The 27,505-nt window shown below is 36.7% G+C and overlaps 2 protein-coding genes across 2 annotated transcripts; both read right to left on the bottom strand.

The window, feature by feature from the left end:
* Positions 1 to 2,763: 2,763 nt before the first annotated feature.
* On the bottom strand, positions 2,764 to 3,375 carry LOC123784265 (olfactory receptor 5K16-like; the record flags this gene model as incomplete). Its single annotated transcript, XM_045785612.2, is given in 1 exon segment — positions 2,764 to 3,375. A coding segment is annotated over 1 exon segment (612 nt), but the record flags the coding sequence as incomplete, so codon positions are not given.
* Positions 3,376 to 6,858: 3,483 nt separating this feature from the next.
* Positions 6,859 to 7,806, bottom strand: LOC123784314 (olfactory receptor 5K1-like). The gene has a single exon (XM_045785642.1). It carries the CDS (start codon positions 7,804 to 7,806, stop codon positions 6,859 to 6,861), a length of 948 nt encoding a protein of 315 aa, XP_045641598.1.
* Positions 7,807 to 27,505: the final 19,699 nt, after the last annotated feature.

Genomic DNA, 27,505 nt, shown 5'->3' on the forward strand with positions numbered 1-27,505 from the left:
GAAGCATAGTGTGTGAAAGTTAGTAAAAATGGAAATATTTGGGCACATGTCAGGTATATTTCAGAGATAGAACTGATAGATGTGAGAATCAGATGTGAAAGCAGAGAGAGATGGAAGATTACAGCTAATTTCTTCTTTTCCCAACTGGTTGGAGGATGCTCTGTCAAGATGCAGAAGACCAGGGATATCCATATTTATAGGAAAATTAGAGAGGCTTTTTGATCATGTTAAATTCGGGATGTCTTTGAAACATTCAGATAACTATGTCCTGCTTGTCAATTGGATACCTACGTCTGGAGATTAAGAAGGATGTCAGAGCTGGGAAAATGCATTCTGGGTCATCTTCATATTAATGATATTAAAAGCCATAAAAATAGGGGCACCTAGGTGGCTCAGTGAATTAAGCATCTGCCTTCAGCTCAGGTCATGATATTAGGGTCCTAAGATCTAGCCCCTCATTGGGCTCTCTGCTAAGTGGGGAACCTGCTTCTCCCTCTCCCTCTACTGCTCACCATGCTCGTGCTCTCTCTCTGTGTCAAGTAAATAAATAAATAAATAAATAAATAAATAAATAAATAAATAAATCCTTTCTAAAAAGCCATAAAAGTAGATCAAGTCACATAAAAAGAAAGAATAGGAATACTAGAATAAAGAATCTCATGGCTAAACCTTATCGAATCCTATTATTTCAACTGTGGGTAGAGGCAGAAGAGTCCCAATCCTGGTACTTATTACCATTTAGTTTAATTACTCTTAAAAAAATGTCTGTCTTCCCTACCAGAATATAAATATTGGGACTGTAGCTGTCCTGTTTTTGTTGTGCAAACTACGTAGACTAGAAATAGACATCAATGCATGCATGACCATGTGAGTGTACAAACAAAAAAGGAAGTATAAAAAAATCAGTGATTAAGGAAGAGTTAGTTAAATGCTTTTAGAAGTACTGGTTAGCCATAAAAAAATCAAACTTTACTTCTCACTTTACAACGTTATGAAGTGAATGCCAGTTGAGTAAAAGTGCTATGTAATACAAATTTAAGATACAAAAAAAGAAAAAATACAAATTATGTTTGCAAAATTTCTCTGAATGAGATAGAGCTTACACATTTAACACAATGGAAGAGATAAATGGTTTATCAATTGACCTAGGACTATTCATTAAATAATTTTCTTTACTGATTGATTTATGATGGTCTTATTTTATATGGGAGTTTATTTTTGGATAATCTTTTTCCATTGATCTATCTACTCATTCTTACTGAGGGCTTCAGAGGGGAGGGAGGTGGGGGATAGGGATAGGCCGGTGATGGGTATTAAGGAGGGCACATATTGCATGGTGCACTGGGTGTTATATGCAAGTAATGAATCATGGAACATTGCATCAAGAACTGGGGATGTACTGTATGGTGACTAATATAACAAAATAAATATTATTAAAAAAAAAGAAGGGCTAAAAGAAATGCCTAAATAAAAATTTAATAAATTCATGAATAAAAAAAATAAAAATAAATAAAAAAATAAAAGGGCTTTATGTGCACTACAAAAAAAAAATAAAACCAAATTGTTTTAACTATTGGAATTTCATCATATATTTTAATATATAATACATCAAGTCTGTGTTTATTGATTATTAGCTTTCTAGGAGAATTTTAGAATTATTTTGCCAGGTTTCTAAAGAAGTACTCCTTGGATATTTATTTGAGTAACTTATTCTGTGGATTATTTTTTGGAAGAATAAGTAATTAACACAAACATATTAAAATACTGTTAACACAGACAGAAATTATTAGCCACAAATAGTTACAACATTTTAATACCTTTTGTCTGTAATGAGTGGTGCAAATAAATGAGGAAAAACAAGTATGACTTAAAAGAAAAATGATCAGATAATTTGTAGAAGTAGAAATGACCAATAAACACATAAGATATTAATACATTTTAGTGTTACTCAAAAAATATTTAAAAAAGCAACAGTGCCTTCATTAAAATGTTTTTAAATGCTTATTATTTTCTATGTATGTTGCAGTTCTATATTCCGGAATACATATATGATTATCCTTAATTAAAAAAAAATAAAGAACCTAAATCATACTATGGGTTAAAGTAGATCTTAATTTACTATAGCCAACTTGTTATAATTCACTCTTAATTCTACAAAATGTGTGTGTGACTAGGGATGTGCTCTTTCTCATTCCCTTTTTTCCCATTCTTAGAGTCTTATCTAGATCAGACTTCATTATTTTAAATATAGATTATTGCACTTAGTTAATTTGAGTCTAGCCTCTCTACCCCCACACTATCATACATGTGTCTCCCAGATCAGTTTTCTGAATGAAAATGATAATTTTATTTTCCAGCCAGGAAATCTTAAATGTTTCAAACATTCTAATAGGATCAGATATAATGTCTTCCATTAACTAGACAAGATAAATCAAGGTGACTCTTCTACACATTTAGACATTTAAATTTGATGCTATGTTGATTTATTAAAGTTTGGAACAACAGCCTAACACAATTCAGTGAGAGTAATAAGAGTTGGTAATGAAGGTTACCATTGGGTTTTCTCCTGATTCGCACTGGTAATTGTGGAATTTGCTGTAAGATTTACCTGACAATTTTGAAATTCCATCCATAATTTTAGCAGACACACTCTAATGATTTAGAGATTAGTTTTTTTAATATAAAAACAGTTTACTTTTTCTTTGTCCCTTATGTATAAAACATATTTATAAATGAAAATCAGTTTTCCATAGAAGATGAAGTTTATTTAAAAATATTATAATTCTTCATACATTTATGAAGAACACTTATCACCTCCTTATTTCTTAGAGTATAAATAAAAGGGTTTAATAAAGGAATTACTATTGTATAGAAAATTGCTACTGGTATATCTTTATCCCCTTCTTCAAACGGTCGAATATACATGAGAAGACAAATGTAAAATATTGAGACTGATCAAAAGTGGGATGCACAGGTAGAAAAAGCTTTACCTTTCCCTTCTTTGGATTTCATGTTGAAAATTGTGAAAAGGATGCAGGTATAAGAGACTAAGACAATGGCAATGGTGAACATTTGAATCGGCATTGTAAGAATATAGATCATTATTTCATTGATATAAGGGTCAGTACAAGAGATTCTGTAGAGTGGAAGAATATCACAAAAGAAGTGGTCGATTTGATTAGACTTGCAGAAAGTTAACCTTAATAGAAGCCCTACGTGGATCATGGAATGCAGGTTACTACCTGTGAAGGCCCCTATTGCCATCTGAATGCAGAGTTTCTTTGACATCATGGTGTGGTACTGCAGTGGGCTGCATATGACCACATAGCGATCATAGGCTATTGCTGCCAAAAGGAAGCAGTCTGCAGTTTCAGGTCATGATCCCAGGGTCCTGGGATCGAGACCTGCATTGGGCTCCTTGCTCAATGGGGAGCCTACTTCTCCCCCTGCCACTTCCTCTGCTTGTTCTCTCTCTCTCTCTGTCAATTAAATAAATAAAATCTTAAAAATAAATTAATGAACACTACTGTCTTCATCCATCATGCCAACATATTACTTACTGGTATTCTGATATAGTAAATATTATTCAAATTCAATGTGAAACACTCTTGAGAAAGATGCAGTTGACTTCATATAGTTGATGAATGTGTTCTTGGAGAACTACTTGAAAGAAATGTAAAGTGCATGAAAAATAGGACCTGGTAAACTTAGGACAGTTAAGAAGGGAATAATGAGAAAAATAAAAACAAATTCAATAGGTAAGAATTTGTACAATAAGAATTAGGAGGGACCCTTGGGAAAATTGGTGAAGACTTTGGACATCGTACAAAATTGCTCCATTATTAGTATTCATTATTATTATTCCTTGAATTCAAAAGTTAAGTAAAGGTTGTATCTAGTTATCATACTTTATTCTTCTGGAAAATGAGGCCAAGAAAAACACTTGACCCTTGATTGATTGATTGTAAAATTAGTACACATTTGTGATTATAACTAAATTTTGGTTAAGTGTAAGATAACATGTTTATTTCCATAAGTTTTAGTTTTGTTTTTCAAAGTAAAGTCCTAAACAAATCTCTTTTCTCCACTTACTGTGGAATATTGGTTAAGATTTTTAAAGGGTTGATTTTATGAGAGTTTTCTTCCTGTATGCAACAGTACTTAGGGGAAAACACTGTGTGTTTCTGTTCTGCCCAGTGATCATTTCTGACATTTCAGACAGTAGCTTGTACAGTTCAGATTTATTGTTTAGAGAAAGATCAGAGCACAACAATGTCAGTCTCACTTGCTTTATTCCTAAGCGTAACTTCGAAAATCCAGACAGGAAGAATAGGTTGAGAAAGGCTCACTTTTAAGGACTGTTTCAAAGTCTAAATTTATTTCATAAAATTAGATTTGGGAAGTATTTATGATAAGGTAAGAGCTAGGTGTATCACCCAAGAAATAAAGATGTAGTGAGTTGGGAGATAAAAGGAAAATCAGAGGGAAATGATTGGTGTTTGCTGAGATGGTGTTCTGTGACTTACACTCCTGGGGGGGGGGAGCTGTTCTGGGAATGAGATGGGGGGACAATCAAATGCCCATTGAAGTTTGTAGAAATCTGGAAAAAGGAAACTTCCAGAGAGACCCATGAAAAATTTCAAAATCTTACATTGAACCCATACTGCATGTCATCAAAAGTGTAAAAATGGTGTCCTTCAGCCTTCTTGTGGACTTTACTTCAGCTAGGTGCTGAAAATACCAGTTTTTCCGTCTTCTTAAATTAAATCCTAGAGGGGGAGGTCAAGAGAATTTACTCAGAAATTAGCAGAGGGAGATAGCAAGAGAGATGGAGCCAGCAGACTTGACAGAAGTCTCGTGAAATTAAAACGTAGATGTTTTAGGTGAAATCATGCTTCTCTGTCTATCCTGGAGACTAGATGTGAATGCAGAAATCAAACTGACAGTGGTACCAAGAGATAACCAAAAAGTCAGAGAGGATCAAACATCTCAAAGGGATATAGCAGGGACAGAAGTCAATCTATAATATGACACCTGTCTTCAGTGCCATGACATCAGACAAGTTACCTATACATTTAGATGCACTCAGGGAAGGATGGAGGTAGGGTTGGGCATATCTTAAATTGATGGGGTTTAAATTAGAAACTACAAGGGGCACCTGGTGGCTTAGTCAGTTGAGCCTCCGACTTTTGGTTTGGGCTCAGGTTTTGATCTCAGGGTCATGAGACAGAGCCCAGGTTGGGCTCCACACTCAGTGCAGAGTCTGTTCGAGATTCTTTCCCCCTCCTCTCCTGCTCTCCCCCTCCGCTTGTGTGCTCTGTGGCCAAAAGAAACAAACAAACAAATAAATAAAATCTTTAAAAAATTAAAATAAATTAGAAACAACCAAGAAGATCTTGAAATGTCTGAATTTCAAATCTTGAAATGTCTAATTCTATGGAATTAGCTAGATTAGATTTTTTGGAGGTTACAAATGGAAATGAAGTGATTATAAATTTGTATTCATGAGTTAGGGGATTGGAAATACATCATCTGTGTTCCTGCAACTTTTTCTAAATAGACTTAACCTGTTGATTTTCCATGTGAGGTCAGCGTCAGTGGCTGGCTAGCCTGGACCAGAGTTGTAACCTGACAATTGCCTTTTGGGAATGTAGATGTGACTTCAGAGCATCAAGAGAAGAGGTAGAAGGGGGAATTTTTCTTTTTGATATGGGTCCTCCTTGATCCAGATTAGTCATGAAAAATCATGACAATGTTCTATTATTTAAGAAGATGGAAAAGCTGGCATTTCGGTAACTGATATATCCCATCACCTCGAGTAGTGCTTCCACATAGGAAGGTCTCAATAAATCTATGTTGAATAAATAAATGAAAAGTAATTCTTTCATTTTGTCCCATTAAAATCATTTAATTCTACAAAATAAATAAATCATTTAATTCTACTTACATTCCAGGCTCCAGGTGAAAAGAAAACAAAATATGGAATTATTGTAGATAAGCCTTACCGACAGTTCAATAATCATACCTTATGTCTCTATATAATATAATATTGCCCACATAGTTAAACCCTTTCCTCACGTCTCAAGAAGGAGGATAGAGAAGTTGAATGTAGCTCACTGACAGTAGAGGCTCTTCAAATCTTACATGAAGTTTGCCTGGAACTTTGTTATGGCATCTTTATGAGTGAACATATGAGAGTAACTCTTTCTGAAGATAACTACTCTTGAAATTGACATTCTGTGTTTAATTATTCAACTCCATTGGAACTTTAACTTGGAGATATAAACTCACTTTTATTTGACACCTTCATTTTCTTATTACCTCTGTCCTAAGTATAGTGTCCCCCACAATGCTATTAAAACTGCTTCTTCAAAATTTACTTCCTTCAACTTTGTCTCTCATGTTTGTGAGAAATTTCATTGGTTCAAGGTTCCCATGCCACTAAAGTCTTTTAGTCTAACTGGAGTGCTAATGCTCCAAACTATTAAAGAAAGTGGACTGTCTGTGAATGTTAAATAGAATTTTCCATTATGTGTGCAACTGACACTTTTGTTCTTTTCCTTTTGGGGACTGATAATTCCAGTCTCTGATGCTGACATAATCCATGAGCTTGGCAATATGCTAAGCTGTTTCTTGAATGAATTTTAAGTTTGGTTTTGATTTTTGTTATTTTGAATTAAGATTTAGTAGCTTTCCCTTTCCTGTATATTTTCTCCCATAAGTATTTCTTCCAAAATTGATTTTATTTTAATATATTTTAATATTTTACACATAATTTGTTCATTTTCTCTGTATAATTTCACTTGGAAGTATTTTCCACTTTTAAATCACTAAATTATGTCATTAAGTAGATGTCATTTATTTCCAACTTTCATGAGATCTTTTTTTCTTCAGAACTTTTCTCAAGACAGTTATTATTTCCTTATTTCTCAGGCTATAAATAAAAGGATTTAGTAAGGGAACTACTATTGTAAACAAAATAGCAGCTGGTATATCTTTATTGCCTCCTTCAAGCAAATTTGGTCTAATGTACATGAAAAAAAGAGATCCATAGAATAATGAAACAGACAAAAAGTGGAATGCACAGGTAGAAAAGGCTTTGACCCTTCCTTCTTTGGATTTCATTTTGAAAATAGTAAAGAGAATGTAGAAGTAAGATATTAAGACACTGCCTATGGTGAAGACTTGAATTGAGCCTGAAAAGATAAATAGTGCCAGTTCATTGACATATGGGTCAACACAGGAGAGTCTGTATAAAGGAAGAATGTCAAAATAAAAGTGGTTAATGTGATTGGATCCACAGAAGGCTAACCTAAACAGAAGCCCCATGTGAATCATGGAATGCAGGTTTCCAGCTATGAAGGCTCCTGTGGTCATCTGAATACAGAGTTTCTTTGACATCATGGTGTGGTACTGCAGTGGGCTGCATATGGCCACATAACGATCATAGGCCATTGCTGCCAGAAGAAAGCAGTCTGCAGTTTCAACAGTGCAAAGAAAATAAAATTGTGCCATACATTCATAGAGGGAAACCATTCTGTTCTCAGAAATGAAGTTCCCTAACATCTTAGGAGTAATGGCACAGGCGCAGCAAGAATCCACAATAGCCAAGTTGCCCAGAAAGATGTACATTGGCGTGTGAAGATGATGCTCTTTTGAAATCACTATCACCAGGCCAAGATTCCCCACCATGGTGATCAGGTAGATGGCAAAGAACACCACAAACAGAAGGGTCTTCAATTCTGGGTGATCTGTAAATCCTGTGAGGATAAACTCACTTTTCATGGTATGATTTTCTTCAGCCATTCCTGCCTTCTCTGTTGAGAAAAAAATTGTGGAGTAGTGAGGTACTAATTTATAATATGCCCAATTTGACTGCTAAGCTAACTGATTCAGAAGGACAAGGAGCACATTCTACAAGGCTTTCATAGGTTATGCGGATTTGGCACATGCCCAATTCTGGGGTAGTATCAGTGTCCCAAAGCTATTACATATGCAGCTACTCTTAACATTCTTCCGGCATATTTTCAAGAAAAATATCAGATTACATGCACAGGGATGGCTTCTGAGGTCTTGAGAGGAATATTCAGTGCAAAAAACTTCTCTGTATGGTTCAGGTAAAGCTGATTCATAATTTAAGTGTCAGCATTAGCATCAGTGTTCCCAGACAATTTCAGTGATTGTATATGTACTGATTAACAATGATGTTGAGAAAACTATTTCATACACTCATGTTCAAAGCAGCATTATTTACAATAGTGAAAGCTGGAAACAACCCAAATGTCCATTGATGAATGGATGAACAAAATGTGGTATATATGTACAACGAAATGTTATTCAACCTTAGAAAGGAATGGAATTCTGACACATGTTAAAATATGGGTGAACCTTGAAGATGTCACACTAAGTGAAATAAAGTAGACACAAAAGGACAAATATTGTATGATTCCAATGACATGACTTAAAATCATCAAATTCATAGAGATAGGAAGTAGAATGATAGTTGTCAGCAAGAGGGAGGAAATGGGTGGTTATTGTTTAACATGTACGGACTTTCATTTTGGTGTGGTGAATATATTCTGAAATAGTGATGATGGTTGCAAAACAATATAAATGTATTTAATGCCACTAAATTGTATACTTAAATATGGTTAAAATTTTGTTATGTATATTTTATCACCATAAAATTTTTTTAAAAGACTATTTTCATATGCAAATTCTTAGCAACTTACTATAATCAATGATAATAAAATATACACTTAAAAATAAAATGCTTTCTGGAAAAAGTAGTGCTATTTATGAGGCATTTAAAACCCTTGGGGTTGGGAAGGAAAAGTGATGTGGATGGAAGGAGGCAGGAGAGAGAGGAAGGGGGAATAGAAAAAAAAAGCTTTATGTAAAATCTTCCAGGTCATTTATAATACTATTAATGCATGAAATGTAAAGTTTTTCATGTATATATATATATAAGAAAATATATATGCTGTCAGAAGAAATTGGAGAAATCTTAAGGGTTAACAATTGATAAATTCAATTATATAACTATATGTAAAAACATCATGAGTGAAATTGGGGTACCTGGGTGACTCAGTTAGTTAAGCATCTATCTTCACCTCAAGTCATGTTCCCAGGGTCCTGGAATCAAGCCCCACATCAAGTTTTCTGCTCAGTGAGGAGCCTGCTTCTCCTTCTTCCTCTGCCTGCTGCTCACCCTGCGCTCTCTCTCTCTCTCTCTCTGTCAAATAAATAAATTAAACCTTTGAAAAACAAAACAAAACCCATCATGAGTAAAATCAAATGTCAAATGCAAATTGGCAAATTGTTGCAATAAATATGATGTTTCTATAGTTTTATTTTAGAAATAGCTTATAGAAATCAGTAGGAATAATCACTAGAAAAAAGATAAAAGAGAGGAACAGAAAAGCGTCAAAAGAAATACACTTTTAAAAAAATAAGACATGTTTTATTTCATTACTAGTCAGAGAGACATCATTTTCAGTTATGAAGGCAAATTTATTTTGCTTATCAAGATAGAATTTTTTAAAAAAGAAATGACAATTTATAGTGTGGTCTAAAATACAGTGAGATGGAACCCAAAGCCATGCCTAGAAGTATAAATGGGTGCAATCATTGGAAAATAATTTGGTGGGAAGTTAATGAAACTCTTAACTGTTCATACCCTGTGACCAGTAACTACAAATCTTGCAGAAAGAAATAGCTGGAACTTCAGATAAGGACTTATATATAATGATGTCCATTGTAAAGTTATTTGTTTTTTTTCTAAATAATTATTTTTTGTTATATTAGTCACCATACAGTACATCCCCAGTTCTTGATGCAATGCTCCATGATTCATTACTTCCATATATGTAAAGTTATTTGTAATAGTGAAAAATTCAAAGCGCCTAAATGGTAAACATTTGCTCATTATGATTAAGTGTGAATCACCCATATGATGGTATATTGTGCAATCATTATTTAATATAATGATAAAATAGACATAAAATATGTAAAAAAAATATAATGTTCATATACAGAATAATCTTAATTTTCCAAATAAATGCTTACTATGAATATAAAGGAAAGGCAGCACAGAAATACATCAAAATGTTAATACTGGTTTTCTCTGTGCAATGGGAATTATGTCACTTTTTTCTTTATATTTTCCTCTATTTCAAATTTTCTGCAATGAATATTGCTTTTATAATCAGAATACAAAATTTTTATTAAACTCAATGACATGCTCTAGGTTTATAACTATAAGTTTTATAACTTACTGCCCCACAATGATCATTAGGAATCTAATGTTTTCTGCACTTTACAATTGTATTGTGGATAACATCACAATGGAAGTGTTGAGGAAGTATCTGCTCCATCTCTGCGATCATGACATGCACGGCTATAAATAATAATAGTTAGTTGACAGTCTTGGGTGTATCTTGAGTCATTCAGGAATATAGTCACATCTTGTGGTAATGTATTCTTAAGGAAACTTGTCTCTACGTAAAGCAATGACTCTTTGGTGTCAAGTTTTACTCTCTTTAGTGTCAAGTGTTTCCATGATATTTTAAGCTTCCATAATTTATTACACTTTGAGTATATTTTTAAAACTTCAGTGACCTATCCCTTACATTTTTCCTTATTAACAAAGTTCTAATTTATTAAAGAATGCTGTATTTCAATCTACCTTTGCTTATTTTAGTTAATTCAAGAATCATTCATTCATTGACCTGGTATTTACTAAATGCCTGCTCTGTGCTACATATTTTCTGAGAAGATCAATTGACCTCTGGACATTTCCACATTGATAGTTTTCTGGATATTCATTGACCATAATCACACTTTGTATTTCAGGAACCGAGGAAGGGCATTTTGGAGAGATGTAAGAAGATCTCTTCCCTTTTGCCTTCCTGAAAATATTATTAACTTTTAAGACTATTTTGGGTTGATTCCTTTAGGAGCAATATTTAAAAAATGAACATTTGAAGTCTCTATATTTTGAATTAGGTTTTCATTAAATGACTTACTCTTGGCAACCTGAAGTCTAAAAATGAATATTTTAAACCTATATAATTTCAATAATTTTTTTCCATTAAATGCCTTACACTTGCCAGCTTGGAGTTACATAAAATAGTAAGATTTCCTTGAGTTTTCCTAGTTGATTATAATTAGACGGAAGTAAGTTTTACACTGATATTTTATTTCTCTAAGAATCAAAAGAGAAACTAGAAAGTTCCCTCAAATTACATCAAGGTTTTAAAAGAATGGCTTAAAATTACAGCTGATCCTTGAGCAACACAGACTTGAATTGTGCAGGTCCACTTAAACATGGATTTTTTTTTCCCATACTGTAAGTGTGTTTTCTCTACCTAATGATTTTCCTAGCAGCATTTTCTTTTCTCTAGCTGACTTTACTGTAAGAATACAGTATAACGTACAAAATATGTGCTAATCTACTGTTTATGTTGTCAAAAAGGGTGCTATGAATAGTTCTGGTTAACTTCTATTAGTAGTTAAGATTTGGGAGTCAAAAGTTATATGTAGATTTTCAGCTATATATGGGGTCGGCATCCTTAGCACCCACACTGTTCAAGGGTTAATAGTACATTCCTTTCTCATACGATTTGTTTTATATATAGGGAATGTCCAAAACAAACAGTTTAAATACCATTTCATTATATAGACTAATAATCTATTTCATCTGGTAAGTTGTAAGTTATATTGCAAGCCATATTACTTAAAGAAGTTTCAAGAATACTGTAAATGTTTTCGTTATTACTATAGAAGTACACCTTTACTTATTTATTTTTAGTAAATTTAGGCTTCTCTTAAATTCAGAAGTGATACAAATGAATTATAGCCATTTGTATATTTCTTGCACAATAAACTTTACATTAAAGGAAAGACTTAAAAGAACTTAAAAGATTGAAAGATAAGAATTGCAACCAAAAAATCTTAAAGAATTTAAAGAAATGTTTCTGGCGGTTAATATTTCCAACAACAACAACAAGAGTGTTAAATCCTCACTCACCTGGATTTCCCTGTTAAGAGTTTAATAAAAGCTAGCGGTTGTCTGGTGTTGATGTTTAGAGTAGATCCACAAATAAAACTCTATCCTTCTGAATGTTTAGGGAAATATTTCTACTGACAGGTCAGTGATAATATTTGTGTCATTGATAGAGAATGGTTTAAATATTTTAAATAATCCTGAGGGGACTTACTTTGCACTGACATTGAGTATAGCCTGAGAGACCTAATTTTTTAAACATTACGGACATACTGAATGGGAATAATTAAATGTATCCTTTGAGACCTGGAGAATAAAGCAAATGCCCCTTTCCTTTTTTAAAATTTTTTTTTTCATAATAATATTTGTATTATGTTATTCACCATACAGTACATCCCTGGTTTTTGATATAAAGTTCGATGATTCATTAGTTGCATATAACACCCAGTGCACCATGCAATACGTGCCCTCCTTACTACCCATCACCAGCCTATCCCATTCCCCCACCTCCCTCCCCTCTGAAACCCTCACTTTGTTTTTCAAAGTCCATAGTCTCTCATGCTTCATTCCCCCTTCTGATTACCCCCCCTTTCTTTATCCCTTTCTTCTCCTACTGATCTCCCTAGTTCTTATGTTCCATAGATGAGAGAAACCATATGATAATTGTCTTTCTCTGCTTGACTTATTTCACTTAGAATTATCTCCTCCAGTGCCATCCATGTTGCAGCAAATGTTGAGAAATCGTTCTTTTTGATAGCTGAATAATATTCCATTGTATATATGGACCACATCTTCTTAATCCAGTCATCTGTTGAAGGGCATCTCGGGTCCTTCCACAATTTAGCTATTGTGGACAATGCTGCCATGAACATTGGGGTGCATATGGCTCTTCTCTTCACTACGTCTGTCTCTTGGGGTAAATACCCAGTAGTGCAATGGCTGGATCATAGGGTATCTCAAAACCACACTAAGATACCACCTTACGCCAGTTAGAATGGCAAAAATTGACAAGGCAAGAAACAACAATTGTTGGAGAGGATGTGGAGAAAGGGGATCCCTCCTACATTGTTGGTGGGAATGCAAGTTGGTACAGCCACTCTGGAAAACAGTGTGGAGGTCCCTTAAAAAGTTAAAAATTGAGCTACCCTATGATCTAGCAAATGCCCCTTTCCAATCAAATTCTGAGGGCTATGTTTTGATTTTAATTTATTTGTATTTGTAGCATTTATCCTTATCATCAATCTGAATATAGACTCCTAAGTGGAAAGAAAAAATTCTCACTGGATTGGTCAGTACAGGCTTATAAAAGGAGTGGAAACTAAGCTAGGGTTTGTTGCCACAGAGAGAAGAAGGTGTGGGATGAGCAGGTGTCTTAAAGTGACACTTTTCCTACCTTTTTGAAAAATCAATATACAACTTCTAGAATTATCCTTGAAAATACGTTCATAATGTGTTTAATCTAATGTCTTAGTTACTATAATAAACTTTAATTTTTTCTTGCAAATCTAGAAGCTTCTCAAAAAGCTCCTTTCCTCAAACTACTCCCTTATTTAGGACTCCCACATCATTTATAGTGTAATGAATCCCCATTGTCCATCAACCTCAATCTTAATTTGTTTGGTTAATTACTTAGCTTGATTGTCCTAAGTCTTCTTCATTTGAGCTTGTTTTCTCTCTATATATTCTGCTCTCCCCATGTTCCATCCCTATGCCAAGACCTTCTCTTTATGGTTCTCTGAATAAGTCCTTTTCATTTTTCATTTTGTGCCTTTTGCCTCATCTGTATTACATCCATCATTTTCTTTCATCTATGAAAATGCTATCCCCTTTTAATTTTCAGACCATGTCCACATAGCTTTCCTAGGAAAAACTCATCTGTTTTCTTCCCAACCTCTTAAGGTCATGTTAGCCGTATATCTCCCAGGTCTCAGTATTTGCCTTGTACCATCCCCTGGCATTTCATAGGTTAACCCTGGCTTCTCTCCACTTGATTACAACCTCACTAACATCAGGGTCATGCATATTTCTGAGATATATCCTAAGAACACAACAAAGAACAAAGCAGAAAAAAATCCTTCCCCTCCGAATTTAAATTCTAGAGCAATGTGATTGTTTGAGGTGAGGACCACATTTCTCCGACAATGTAGGACTAAGTGTGTGCGAGTATGGCAGCATGGGGAAACTTCCTCCTATAATGAGAGCTTGTTAAGAAATGATGGGGGAAGAGAATGATGAATGTTGCTTCTAGCTTACTACTCTACTCTTAACCCATGAAATAATGTGGGGTCAGTGAAAGATTCATGGAGTCAGTGAAAAGAATTGTGCAGCTCATTAATTGTTATTCTATTTTTTTCTTACAAATTTGTGAAAATTTTTATGCTTACGTAAAACTTTTGGAAAGTCTTCATGTTTAGTACCACAAATGTTAGGGGCCATTTATTGCTCCATTTACTCATACATTCATGTGATAAATACTTTATAGTGCCTACTATGAGCCATCAGAATTATAGATTCTGTGGGGGCGCCTGGGTGGCACAGCAGTTAAGCGTCTGCCTTCTGCTCAGGGCATGATCCCGGCGTTATGGGATTGAGCCCCACATCAGGCTCCTCCGCTGTGAGCCTGCTTCTTCCTCTCCCACTCCCCCTGCTTGTGTTCCCTCTCTCACTGGCTGTCTCTATCTCTGTCGAATAAATAAATAAAATCTTTAAAAAAAAAAGAATGATAGATTCTGTTCTTATGGAGCTTAAATTAGAAGAGTGGGGAAGCAGACCTACATAAATAAGAAAAATAGCAAAAATTAGTGCTATGCTGAGGGTAAAATCACATAATGTGAAAAAGACTGGCTGGGAGTTACTTTAGTTCAGATGGTTTGAAAATCTTTGTAGGTAAAAGTTAGCAGTCAAACTGAGACATGAGTAGTGAGAAGCCAGCCATAGCAGTCTGGGAAAGAGCATGACAGGTACAGAGGAGGTAATGAAAATTCCTTAAGGCAGAAATAAGATTCGCATGTTTGAAGAACCCATAAAAGCCAGGTTAAAGTGGTTGGTGATGGGATTGAAAAGTTGATCTTGTAGGGTTTGTAACACAGAGTATAGAGTTTGCATTTCATTTTCAGGGCAATGAGAAGCCTTGGAAGGGTGTATTAGCTTTTGATTGCTGCTGTAACAAACAAGTTGCCATGCACTCAGTAATTAAAATAACACAAATTTATTCTTTTACAGTTCTGGAAGTTAGAAGTCCTAATTGAGTCTCACTGGTCTAATATTAGAGTGTCAATATCCCTTATGGAGGCTGCAGGGGAGAATCTGTTTCTTTGCTTTTTCTAGCTTCTGGAGTCTGCATGCATTTCTTGGATCATGGCTCCCTTCCAGTTCAAAACCTGAAATGGACCGTGAAATCTTTTTCACATTGCAGTACTCTGTGTCTGACTCTTTTGCTTTGTTTCAATATTTAAAAAATTACTCTGGGCCCACCTGGATAATTCAGGATTATTTAATTCCCCCTTGATGTAGTGTAACATATTCACAATTTCCTAAGATTAGGATAGAAGACATCTTTGGTGCGTCATCAAACCATAGTTTTTCAGTCAGGGAAATGGCATTACCTTATTTACATTTTAATGACAAACACTCTATCAGTCTTTCAGAAAATGGATCATGAAGGGTAACAGTGGAAGTGGGGAGACCAGGTAGGAGGATATGGCAGTAGTTCAGAATTAGGATGGTAGTCATGGAGGAATGTAGATGGATTTGGATTGTGTTTTGGGGATGAGTCAGTAGGATTTGCTGATGACTTGGATTTGAGAGGGAGATGTGAGGGGTTAAAAACCTAGCAAGGAAAATGCCTAGATTTTTTTTTGCCTTGAGCATCTAAGGGAAAGATGATAGCATTTATTGAATTGAAGGTTATGAGCAGAAATACATTCTTGGTGGTGGGGGGGTGAAGGTAAAAATATGAGCTTTACTTTCTCAGTTTTATATTTGAGATGCATATCAGTTATCCAAGCAGAGAATGTCAAACAGGCAACTGAGTATGAAAGTCATTGGCATGTTCATATTTAAAGCCTTGGAACTAGGAAGAGTGGGAAGGCAGAAGAGAGACTGGTGATCAGGAGAGAGCCCTTTGGGACTTTCTGCTTTACATTAGACCAGATTATCTAACATACAAAATGCCTGGTGGGTGTAGAATGCAATGATACGGAAGTTACAGGAAGTATCCAAAAAATTATGGGGTCAGAATGCCAATCAAGGAGCTTAAAGGGAAATCAAGGACCTGACTATCAAATCTGAGTTTCAGAAAAACAGTTCTCTGTGTGACTTATTGCTTTATTCTATACGCTATTTTGAATATTGATATGGCAAGAATGATAAATTAATCAACAAATGATAAATTAATCAACAAATCAACAAATGCCCCTTACATACCATGTAAGATTACAGCTGTGGAATAAAGATGACTTTAAGATTATTTATATGTAAAAAAGTAGATACAGTAAAAAGACCCAAATTAATGTGATGAATATTGTTTTGCTTTTCTAGTCATATTTCACTCATCATCAAAAGTTGGTAGTGTCTGTTACAATGCCAAGCATAGAGCTAATAAGCAATAGTAATTCACAGCAGTATAAGACCTAATTCCTCTTTGCTGTGACTTACCGTACTGGGGAGGCAGTCATGTAAACAAATGATTAGAATGCAAAATGATAGAATCTATGGTATAATTATATATTCAGAACAGATATGAGTGACTTAATTTTCCTGGGCATGTTAAAAAGGTTTTCTGTAGGAAAACTGTCTTTTTCCAAATAAAATAATACTTTAGAGATCAACTGTCTATGTGGGAGGAGAAAATCTCCACAGCCTCCAAAGTTTTCTCCACATTTTCATTTTCTCCCTGGGGGAAGTAGTCACCACTGCTGCCAAACCCTTGGGAGCCACAAGAAGAATGTCTTCCCATTCACTGTGGCCCAAATGATTCCCTGCTGCACAGAAATTAAGAGGGATCAGTTGTACCTGTCTTGACTGGACTTGAAGATAACCAATGGGAAACAGAATGTATTAATATACAACTGGAAGAGCAGCACTCAACCCTGTCTCCCCACTGAGAGAGCAAGTTGGGAGATGTTGTTGACACTCGTCTGGTCTTCCTCCAGTAATGAGCAATTGCCAGCTGGCTAGCTATGATTCCTCTTTGTTTTCTCACATTGAAGATAGTATATTGTAACACAAAGGAGTGAGAAAGGTATTACTGAGGTAATCTGGAATTCACTCTAGTTATATTTTAAAAATATAAATCTTATTAAACTATGATACTTTATTATTGGAAACTCATTCATTGTGATGCATCTTATAACTGTTTGTGATGCATCTCATAACTGATTGTGACAGATCAGGGATCTTGATAGTCTGAAGCCTGCTGATCTTGATAATCTGGTTTATATGAGTGAGTTGCTCATCTCGTATTTATGATTTCCTATGGCAAGGCCTCCTTACCTATCTCCAAATCTAAAAGGCGGGTGCTGTCTTTTCTCAGTCACCTGGAAGTTCAGACATGCTCATCTCCAAGAGATCTATTTCTAAAAATGTGAGAAACAAAAGAGCGACCAGGTACGCCACTCCTAGTTTCTAAATCCTAGGGCTTACCTTTTCCCCTGTGATTGACATTGTATGTCCAACCCTTCAGGGGGAGCTTTCAACCTTAACCACAAGAATATAGACATATCCTCAAACTGAGCAATCACATTAAAATATCCTTCAGTTAGGCCCAGCATCTCTGTAGGGAACACACATAGACAACAAAAAATGATAGGGGGTGTTTTATTATAGATTACCCCGGAGAGGTCATTTGATCCTAGCCTTGAAAGATATGTAGACATTTTCTCGGCAGGAAAGGTTGGAAAGGGAAAGTAAGCAAAGTATCGGAGGCATGAAATTTCATGAAGTATTGGAAGAATAGAAAGTAGCTCCCAGTCTGGCTACAGTATAGGTGTAATTAGAGAACTTGGTACTCATAATTGTGTTATAGGAGGTTACTTAATGGTTGATCCGGTTTTGACATCGTCTGCCTGAAATAAATATTGAACGAGTCAGATATTTACAATAAACTAACTACTCAGAAGTTCTTAAGTCATTCAGTACATACCAGACAGGATCTCTGAATTTGTTGTTGTCAAAGTCAGACTTCCTTAGACAGATGTAGGAACTGAGAGATAGAAAGTAGTGGATGAAGCTGTGCTCAGTAGAGAAATCCATAACTGGGGATATGGAGGAACTTGCCCTTCTCCCTCCCTCCCTCCCTCCCTCCCTCCCTCCCTCCCTCCCTCCCTCCCTTCCTTCCTTCCTTCCTTCCTTCCTTCCTTCTTTCCCTCCCTCCCTCCCTCCCTTTCTCTTTCTTTCTTTCTTTCTTTCTTTCTTTCTTTCTTTCTTTCTTTCTTTCTTTCTTCTTCTTTCTTTCTTTCTTTCTTTCTTTCTTTCTTTCTTTCTTTCTCTTTCTTTCTTTCTTTCATATATTGACACATTTATTTTGTATAATTGAATTCTAATATATTGTGTGTCTATGCCAGTTCTTTCCAGAGTCCAGTTACCTTTCCAGAACCTTTGTTCTCTTTGACCTCTCAAAAGTATTTGAAAATTTAACCATTCTATCATTCTTAACACTGTTTCCATCTCAACAGAGGCATTTTTTTGAGGTTCCATCTCTGACCCTTTCTTCTGTCTTAGAAATTGGTAACTCACAGCTGGACACCACTGGCTTCCAAATCTTCACCTACAACCATGATCACTCCACATAAGTGATGCCTGTGGGATATTTCTATAATATCTAATCCTGCCTCAATCTCATCACATTGAAGGGGAAATAACTGGTACCAAGAAAGCTTTCCCTATTAAGTCCCTCAGGTTGTCACAGAATGTGGGAGATGGGAGAGAAAAAGTATCCCTGAGGAAACAACACATAAGCTGAGGCCAGTCTCTTGGGATGAGCAGTGAGCAAGTCTACCGTGGTCACTGCCCTCATGGAACTTATCATCCCATGGTGGAGAGAGAGACTCATTACAACTGTACTAAGTGCTATGATGAAAATTATACCTGATAGAGGTCTTACTCTAGTCTGGGGTAGAAGTTGGGAAAATTTCCCAGAGAAAACAGCATTTTAGCTGAAGCCTTGGCAATGTGTGAATTAACCAGATAATAGGGGAAGAAGTGAGACAAATGGCATTTATGCCATAGATAGCATTTGTAGGCTCTGAGTTCGGAGCTAGCCTGGTGTATGCTGGGAACTGAGAAACCAGTGGTATAGCACAGTAAATTAGGGGGGTAGCAGTGGCAAATGAAGCTAGAATGGGAGCCAGGGGTCAGATATCACGGGACCTCATAGTCCAGGGTCAAGATTCTCAAGTGTATCCTATGAGGAAAAGGGAGATGTTCAGCATCCCCAGGTTCAAACCCTCAGGATCATCTATGACACTACCATTGTCTGCACTCCCCATATCCAATTTGTCATCAAGTTGCCATCAAATTCCAGGGATTCTTAAAAGGTCTTTTATGTCACTCAGTATGTGTCCCATGATTCTCAGTTCATATGCTTCAGACCCTGCACAGGGGGTCACAACCTGGAGATCAATGAGCTCAATTTTAATCAAATTCTTTTTTCCTATTTCAATTAATCTGTAAAAGTAACTTTTTGTACACCTGATCATACCTTACGAGATGGTACTATGCATCAGATATTAATTGACTGGGTCATGTGGCATCATAAAGCAGTGTGTTGCCTACAGCAAATAGGTGGTCAGAAATGAAAGATTACACTGAGCTGGTACTATAGAGAAATGTTAGAATTTTATCTCATGAGTATGTAAGAGAGCTTGGCCACTCCAGTGAAGAGTTCTGTCAAGATAGAAACACTGTATGAAGGACAGGCAGGAAAAGTTTTCGTTATTATGGATACTTCTGTAGACACTATGAAACCTTATTATACTGGTATACTAATTTTGTTGTAATTATTGTTGTCTTGTTTATTGCTTTTGTGTCTTTTCATTTTTTAGAGCATGCTGCTAAAATCATTAATGTCTTTATATGAATTGGTTCATTTTAATTTTAACTGATTAACTAAGGAGAGTTGCATGAATTAATAATACCCAGTGAAACATTTAGTAATCCTGAATGTCCTCACTAGAGACTTTATTAAAAGTTTGGCCCTTAGAGACTGGGAATTGGATAAGTTCCATAACTGCAAGTGGGTTTTGCTTTGTTTTCAAACGATGCATCGTGGACATTATTAGGAAATAGATAGGGAGCTCCAGGAAGGTACATTAGTGTGACGGAGTGAGAAGAGGGTTTGTGTTGAGACAGCCCTTTAGGCCAGAGATATCATTAGCGAGAAGGGCTGAGTTCATTTTTCAAAGATCACACTTTCATTGTATGAAGCAAACAACCCTAGAAAATATCTCCTGAAGGGTGATAATCAATCTTTTTATTAAAGAAAAAATGGCCACAATCCAGTGTCAGGAAAACCACACTAGTGGCCTGACCCCAGTCTATATCAAAGGTTTCTCGTAAAGGACCTCTACCCTTTTCAGCTTTAAACTGATAATGGCTTCTCCAGTAAAGGCCCTTGAGGTGTTATTGGCCTGAATTTCTGCTGGCACCATCAAACCACAATACTTTAGTGAACAAATATTTCTTGCCCTCCTTTTGTAAAATGTTGTGAGAGTTTCCAACTACAAAAGCACTCAGTAAGAGTAATAACAGTTCTGGGAGGTGTGGCTGGCTCAGTCAGTAGAGCACACAACTGCTGATCTCAGGGTTATAAGTCTGAGCTCCCCATTGGGCGTAGAGATTACCTAAAAATAAAATAAAAAAAAATATAACAGTTATTTTCTCTCCTTTGTTCTCCCACCTAGTCTCTCTTCCACTTGTGTAAGTGTATGTGGATGTTCCTAGGCTCATTAAAGCTGGTCGCTCAACCTCCTCTCTCACTATGGAGGTTCCTGCTGGAGCTCTGAATGGGCCCAGAATCAAAGCACTTCCAGGGAATGTGAAGTGGGATGATTATGACTGGCCACTTCAAGCCCTCAGTGTTTGGGAGAAAGAGGCTGGTTCCTCTTCTGGTGAATGAGCACTACACTCACTCCATCGCTTTGACTCCGGCTGGTTTTCGAGCCAGGGATCAGGTGCTGAATCAAGCCAACCTGACTTGTCCAGATATGTCCATCTGACACTGCCATGAAAACATGAAGTGAAGGTAGATTCATGGACAGAAAATAACATCAATATTCTCTAGTTCTTTATGAGTTTACACTTATCAGAATGCAAAATTTTTTATTATAAAATTACTACTTTTATACATTCTCAGAAAAAAATGAAAAAAGACATAAAAATCAGAAATGTATAAAAGGAAATTTAAAAAATACACACACGGTGGTTACCTAAATCACTTGTATGTATCTTTTCAGAATTATTTTTCGTATTTGTTTAGGAAGGTGGAATCATAATAGAGTATTTTAGCTTAACAGTACTTTTTTTAAAAAGATTTTATTTATTTGAGAGAGAGAGAGAATTCGGAAAGGGAGAGAGAATCTGAAGCAGTCTCCACACTTAGCAAAAGGCCCAAGATGGGGCTTGATCCCACCACCTCGAGACCAAGACCTGAGCAAAACCAAGAGTTGGATGCCTAACTGACTGAACCACCCAGGCGCCCCTAACTTGATGGTATTAAAAAGAACCCTGCTTCTAGCAATAAGTAACAATCTACATCATAATTCAATTCTTGGGATAAGAAACACCTGAGTGCTCTGGTACTAGAAGCCCCTTCTTTCTGATATGTTAAGCAGTCTGGCTCATGCCGCCTATCAGTCAAATCCCAATCCTTGTTGAAGCCACATTCAAAGCTCCAGTCAGAGGCACAGTGAGAAAGCCCCTCAACCTAGGGGCCCTGCCAGGTGTGGGGGAACCAGGCTCTGGCCCAAAGGCTTTGCAGGGGCGGGATTCCCCGGGAGGAGCATGCGGGAGTGCACTACGCATGAGCGGGACCGCAAGTCTCTGTATTTCCTTCCAGGAGGCCAAAGTCTACGGGTCGGCTATGTGTGCTTCTGGCCTGTTGTGAGGAGTCCCCACTCTGAGGTCTGCCAAGTTTCAGGGTCACAGCAACCTCAGTGATTCATTCCACGACATATCCTTGGGGCCAGTTTCTCCCGGTAGCAGCAAGCTAAGACTTCATCTCAGGAGACCATGGTGCTTGTTCTGGAGCCTTTCCCCTGAAGAAGGGCCTCAGGTACATACATGATGGATTGGTACCATTACTTGTTTCCAGTTTTATTGAGATATGGTTACATATAACCGTGTGTAAGTTGAAGCTGTACAATATGATGATTTGATACATGTATATATTGTGAGCCAGTTATGACAATAGGTTAGTTAACACTTCTACCACCTCACGTAATTACCATTTTTGTGTGTGTGGTGAGAACTTTTAAAATTTACTGATAGCAACTTTCAGGTACATTTTCAACTGAGAAAAGAGGCAGAACTGAAACTGGGCTCAGTAAGCTATTAGTGTGATAGGACAAATCTAAACTCTTATATCAATTGTTGGCAATTTTGCCAGTCCAGTCCAGTTTCTCATATTTTGACAAGATCATGTCCAAAGTACAAAAACGTAGAAGTTGCTGACAACTGTTTTCACATTTTCCCCCTTGTGCTCATACTTTCCTGGAGAAAAAAATCAATAGAGTAATATTAGTCCCTTGAGGCCAGAGTGGCTTAATTTCACTCCACAACTTTTCCGGTCCTTAAAATCCATCCTGATAAAAAGCTTCTAATATGGTCATCTGAGCAAACATAAGGTGTATTGTTGAGTGAGTTACATACAGCAGAGTTTACAGTTTTTAGCAAGCATTTGGTTAACATAATAATGCATGTTATTAAGAATAATAGTAATAAACCAGTTGTGTTATCTTTCTTAACCATGATACTATTCCTGATGGTAACCAACTAAAGAGATTAATAAAATCTCCAAGTGCTGGCATGTGTTCTATCAGCTAATAGGTTGATATTATCCTTCACAGATTTTAATTCTTGTGTAATTCTGCCAGATCATCTCACATGAAAACAGCATTCTTCTGTAGGGCATATTTCCCTCCCTTGGGCTGTTTAGATCGTAAGTACCCTTCTATTCTGTAGGAGAGTTTCTACCAGGCTACCAGCTTGAGTTTGTTGTTACTCAAATGCTTGAACCGAAGCGCTGAAGGTAGTGGTCGCCATGCTATGGATAGATTATGTATTGCCTCTTTCAAGTCTGTTACTCTAATCCAAGGGAAGAATGCTCATGCAAAAGCATGACCAAGGCCCTTTCTGTCTCTAACTGCTTTGCGTCAGTCCAAAATTATAACTGTCCCAGCTTCACAGAGGTCTTTTTAATTGATATGAGAAGGATCTCAGATTTGGTGTATGAGCAGTGGAAGGAAGAATTTTTCTAATGGTGGTATCAGGAGCAAGAGCAACAATCGCACAACACCTTTTCCATTTAACAGGAAGGATAGAGTAAATATTGTTGCCACATAAATTAAAAATAAAATCTAAAACCTTCTAGGGATGAGGTGTAAGTGTGTCCCTTTGCCCTGACTCTTTTATTAGTTTCGAGGGAAGAAATCTCATGATCAAAATGTAATCATTTTCACAGGTACATGGTAATCTGATTTACTGGAATTCTGTCAGTGATCTTAAGAGCATCTTATATTTCTATATATTGAGGCAATAAATGAGCTTAATTATTGCAAATCAGATTCAGGTTAAGATATGGAAATCCTCTGGGATGAAGATAGGAGGAATTAAGTTTCTACCATGCTCCAGATTTTTTTATCAATATTCCACATTGCCCCGTTAAGGGGGATATTGCTTCCCAATATCCAGCTCCATTATAGATTTCATTTCCCCATCACAAGGATACTTTACAAGGAAGCATTTTGTAGTTGTATAGACTCCAAAGCCGAGCAAGTTCATGATCATCTGAATCATATAGAAGTGCATAGTTACAAATATTCAGTAAAAGATAACCTGATGTTTTACCTGTACCATTTATATTTTCAAAACCTAAGAAAAGATGATTGGTCAATGCCCAAATCTGAGTTAGAGGTATTCCTCTATGAGCAGGGGCAATCCAAAAGAAGGTATTTATATTCAGGGCATGTTTTCCAGATGGAGTTGGTGAATATTTTCCAAGACACAAAAAGAGAATCCTACGTTTTTTACCAGTGAAGTTTTTCCATTCCTCTGAGGATAGAAGCCAAGCTATTAATTCAGGCACATTAAGAGTATGGTTTGCTCTGACATAAATCCAACAGTCAGGTTTGTAGAATCAGGACTTTTTGCAGAATAAGAGCAAAAGGATGTGATAAGGCTTGACCATCAGCAATGAGGTTCACAAGAAAAAATAAAATGTTAACCCAGGGGCTAGAATTATTCCTAATAACAGAGGCCGTTGTAAGGAGAACTTAGACAAAGATATCTTGGCTAGTATATGAGTTCAAGGCAGGCTAGAGCAATTAAGAGGCAAGAGGTTCAGTCTGTAGGGCAGTAATCATTGTGAGAATAATGGGTTTTTCCCTCCAATACTATAAGGTTTTTACCACCACCACCACCAACAACAAAAAATCCGACTGTTACATAGCAAAAAGCATTAGAATACTTGTTGGGACAAATACCTCAAATGTTTCAGTAGTCCTTCCTAACTAATTTCCCAAAGAATCTAAGGGGTGCTCTCCAAGTTTAAATGCCAAGTATAAACACATTCTTGGAATTCTTCACTTTGTGTGAACAGCTCCATAAGAAGGAGTACAGGATACACGTTACAAATGGTGTCATAGTCCTTCACAGAAAAGTAGATAAAGGAGCTTCCCCAATAAGATGATTATGAAAAGGGTAGTAAAGAAAATACAAGTTATTGGTATAAGGAACAAAAAAAAAAAAAAAAAGGATTTGGAAGTAAACAGACCTTGTTGTAGTGTCTTGGGACAGCTGTGTACACAGATGTCCTCTGGTTCAACTCTGAGTCACTATGAGTTTTAGGTCTGCAGTTGGTTCTGATGTCCACTGAAGGGCTGGAGCTTTCTTTACATGAGAAACATGAATCCAAAAGTCAGTGCCTTTGAGCTTAGCTGTGCAAGGGTTGGTTAACAGTATCCAGTAGGGTCCTTTCCATCAGGATTGTATGGTGTCTTTGTGGAGATGTCTTTTTCAGTAGACAAAATCTCTAGGCTATAGATCATGGTGGAGGAGGTCTTCATGGGAGCATGGTGGGAGAAGGTTTTTCTACCAGGAATGCATTTTCCTTTGAAGCCTTTATTTGTCCTTTACAGTATTCAAGCATTTCTCTTTTGGGCTCATAGGTCCCAGAGCCTAGTCTCATAGGTCTTCCACCTGTGATGAAGAGAGAGAGTATATGTTTCCCAAAGGGTATGGAATTTATATTTAATAACATAAGTGGCAGAGCCATAGACCAGGGTAAATTAAAAGCTTCTAAAATTTAAGCTAAGTGTGTTTTAATTATGCCATTGGTTCTTTCTGCTGACCCCGATGTTTGAGGATGGTAGGTGCAGTGAAAATGCTATAGAATAGATTAAATTTCACACAATGCCTTGATTATTTGTTTTGTGAAAGGAGTTCCTCCATCACTATGTAATTCAGATGAATGCCCTAGTTAGGTATGATTTTCTCTAATAATGGTACCCGGGCTACTGCAGATGCAGTGACAGGCTTCCCCGCACTGAGAGTGCATGCTTACTATTACCAGTACATATTTGTATCCTGCGAGGGGGGGGCATATGGATAAAATCCAATTGCCAAACTTCAAAAGGTCCTAAAGGTAATGGGAAATACCTCATGGAACTATGGCTAGACTTCCCAGAATTATGTGTGTGGCAAGTAAAACAACAATGGGAATTTTCTGCTGCAGTTTTATGAAAGGGGTTCCAAAAATAGTGTTTTCGCCAATCTGTCATTTTATCCGTGTTACAAGGGGTCGTTTCCTGGATGAAGTTTAAAATCATTTTCTGTAGGCAGTCATGGAGGACAGGCTGCCTATTTGGGCTGTACCAAAGCTGGGTGTTGGGATCAAATTTACAGTTTGATTCTGTCTACTTCTTTATTTCATTAGTAGTGACATTCTGTTGATTATCCTTAATTAATTGTTTCAGGTCACCCAAAAGGAATTTATTTAAGGCCTCAAAGGGAGTTAAGGTAGACGTTATGTTTAATGTGAAGTGATTTTCTAAAGTTGCAATATTTTGCTGCAGCATGCCATATGATTGCCCTAATTTTCCTCTACTTTTGCTGTGTGATGACCAGAAACTTTAATTATTGGTTGCTGTTTGGGTTGCTGAGTTGATCAAGTAATTTCAAGACATTAGAACTATTTTTAATTTGGTCCCCAGTAGAAGTTAGAAATCCTGCTTCTGAAGCATTCTGAAATACTGTGCACCCCCCAAAGCATATCACCTATCTTCTGTACATGTTGGCTATTTTGTCCTTTGCCAAGAGGCAGGCCTGTGTGAAAGGAAAAAGTTCAGTCTCTTGGGCCGGAGAAGCCTCTGGTATGGGGCTTGCTTCAGTAACCTCAGTAGTTGAAGTTAGAACATGGCCTGGGTGATATTCCCTCATTTCCTCTTTCAAATATGAACCATCTTATAAATGGATAGTAAAAGGATACTCTTGTTTTCTCAAGCTTCTTCTGAACGGAAACAAAGAAGTAAGTTACCCTCATATTGCAACAATGTTGCAATAGTAGAGTCTTTGGGAACCAAAAGAACTCAGTATTGCCAATAGGAGTTTTTTGAAGATCCAGGCTGGAGGTTAGTACTTGGCCGGTCATTGCAATACAGTCATGAAGAGTCTTATCTGTCGGAAGAGGGAGAAGAGTAGCTGGGGTCAAGGATGGCACCTGGTGATGGTGACATTTGGAAGTAAAAGCAGGAGGATTTCATAGGAAATTAATCTGCTAGCAGACAGGTATTGAGCATGGTGAGAGTTAGCAGAGGTTCTACAGAACGAGGAACATCTGTAGTCAACAGGGAGCACGAGACTAATTCTTCTACACTCTCCAGCAGGCTAGCCGTTGCCGCCATGGCTCTTACATTGGGTGGCAGTCCTTTGGCCACAGAGTTTAACTGCTGACCATAATATCCTAAGGGCCTCTCTACTTTTGAGTTAAAACCTCACCCTCATCTTGCAACATAGTAGAGTCTTTGGGAAAATTTGCATCAGGTGTGTCAGCTTTTAAAATCTGAGAAAAACCAAATAGAGCTTTCAGTGTAGCCCTGTGGCATGACTGTCCAAGTATATTGCTTTTCCCAAGTTAAAGCAAATAAAAATTGGCTTTCTGGGATCCATTGGTATACTGCAAAAGGTACTACATAGATCCCTTACTGTTACTATTGAGGGAAATAGACTTAAAGTCTGAGGATTTGGGACAACTGGGTGCCAAGGTATAAGCATTATTTATTCCTC

This window comes from Ursus americanus, chromosome 4, assembly GCF_024610735.1.
Source record: "Ursus americanus isolate L20-20 chromosome 4, mUrsAme1.1.p, whole genome shotgun sequence".
NCBI classification, from domain to species: Eukaryota; Metazoa; Chordata; class Mammalia; order Carnivora; family Ursidae; genus Ursus; species Ursus americanus.

Bases quoted from the DNA above. Each gene is read 5' to 3' on its own strand.
- LOC123784314 (XM_045785642.1), bottom strand. From the start codon at position 7,806: ATGGCTGAAGAAAATCATACCATGAAAAGTGAGTTTATCCTCACAGGA.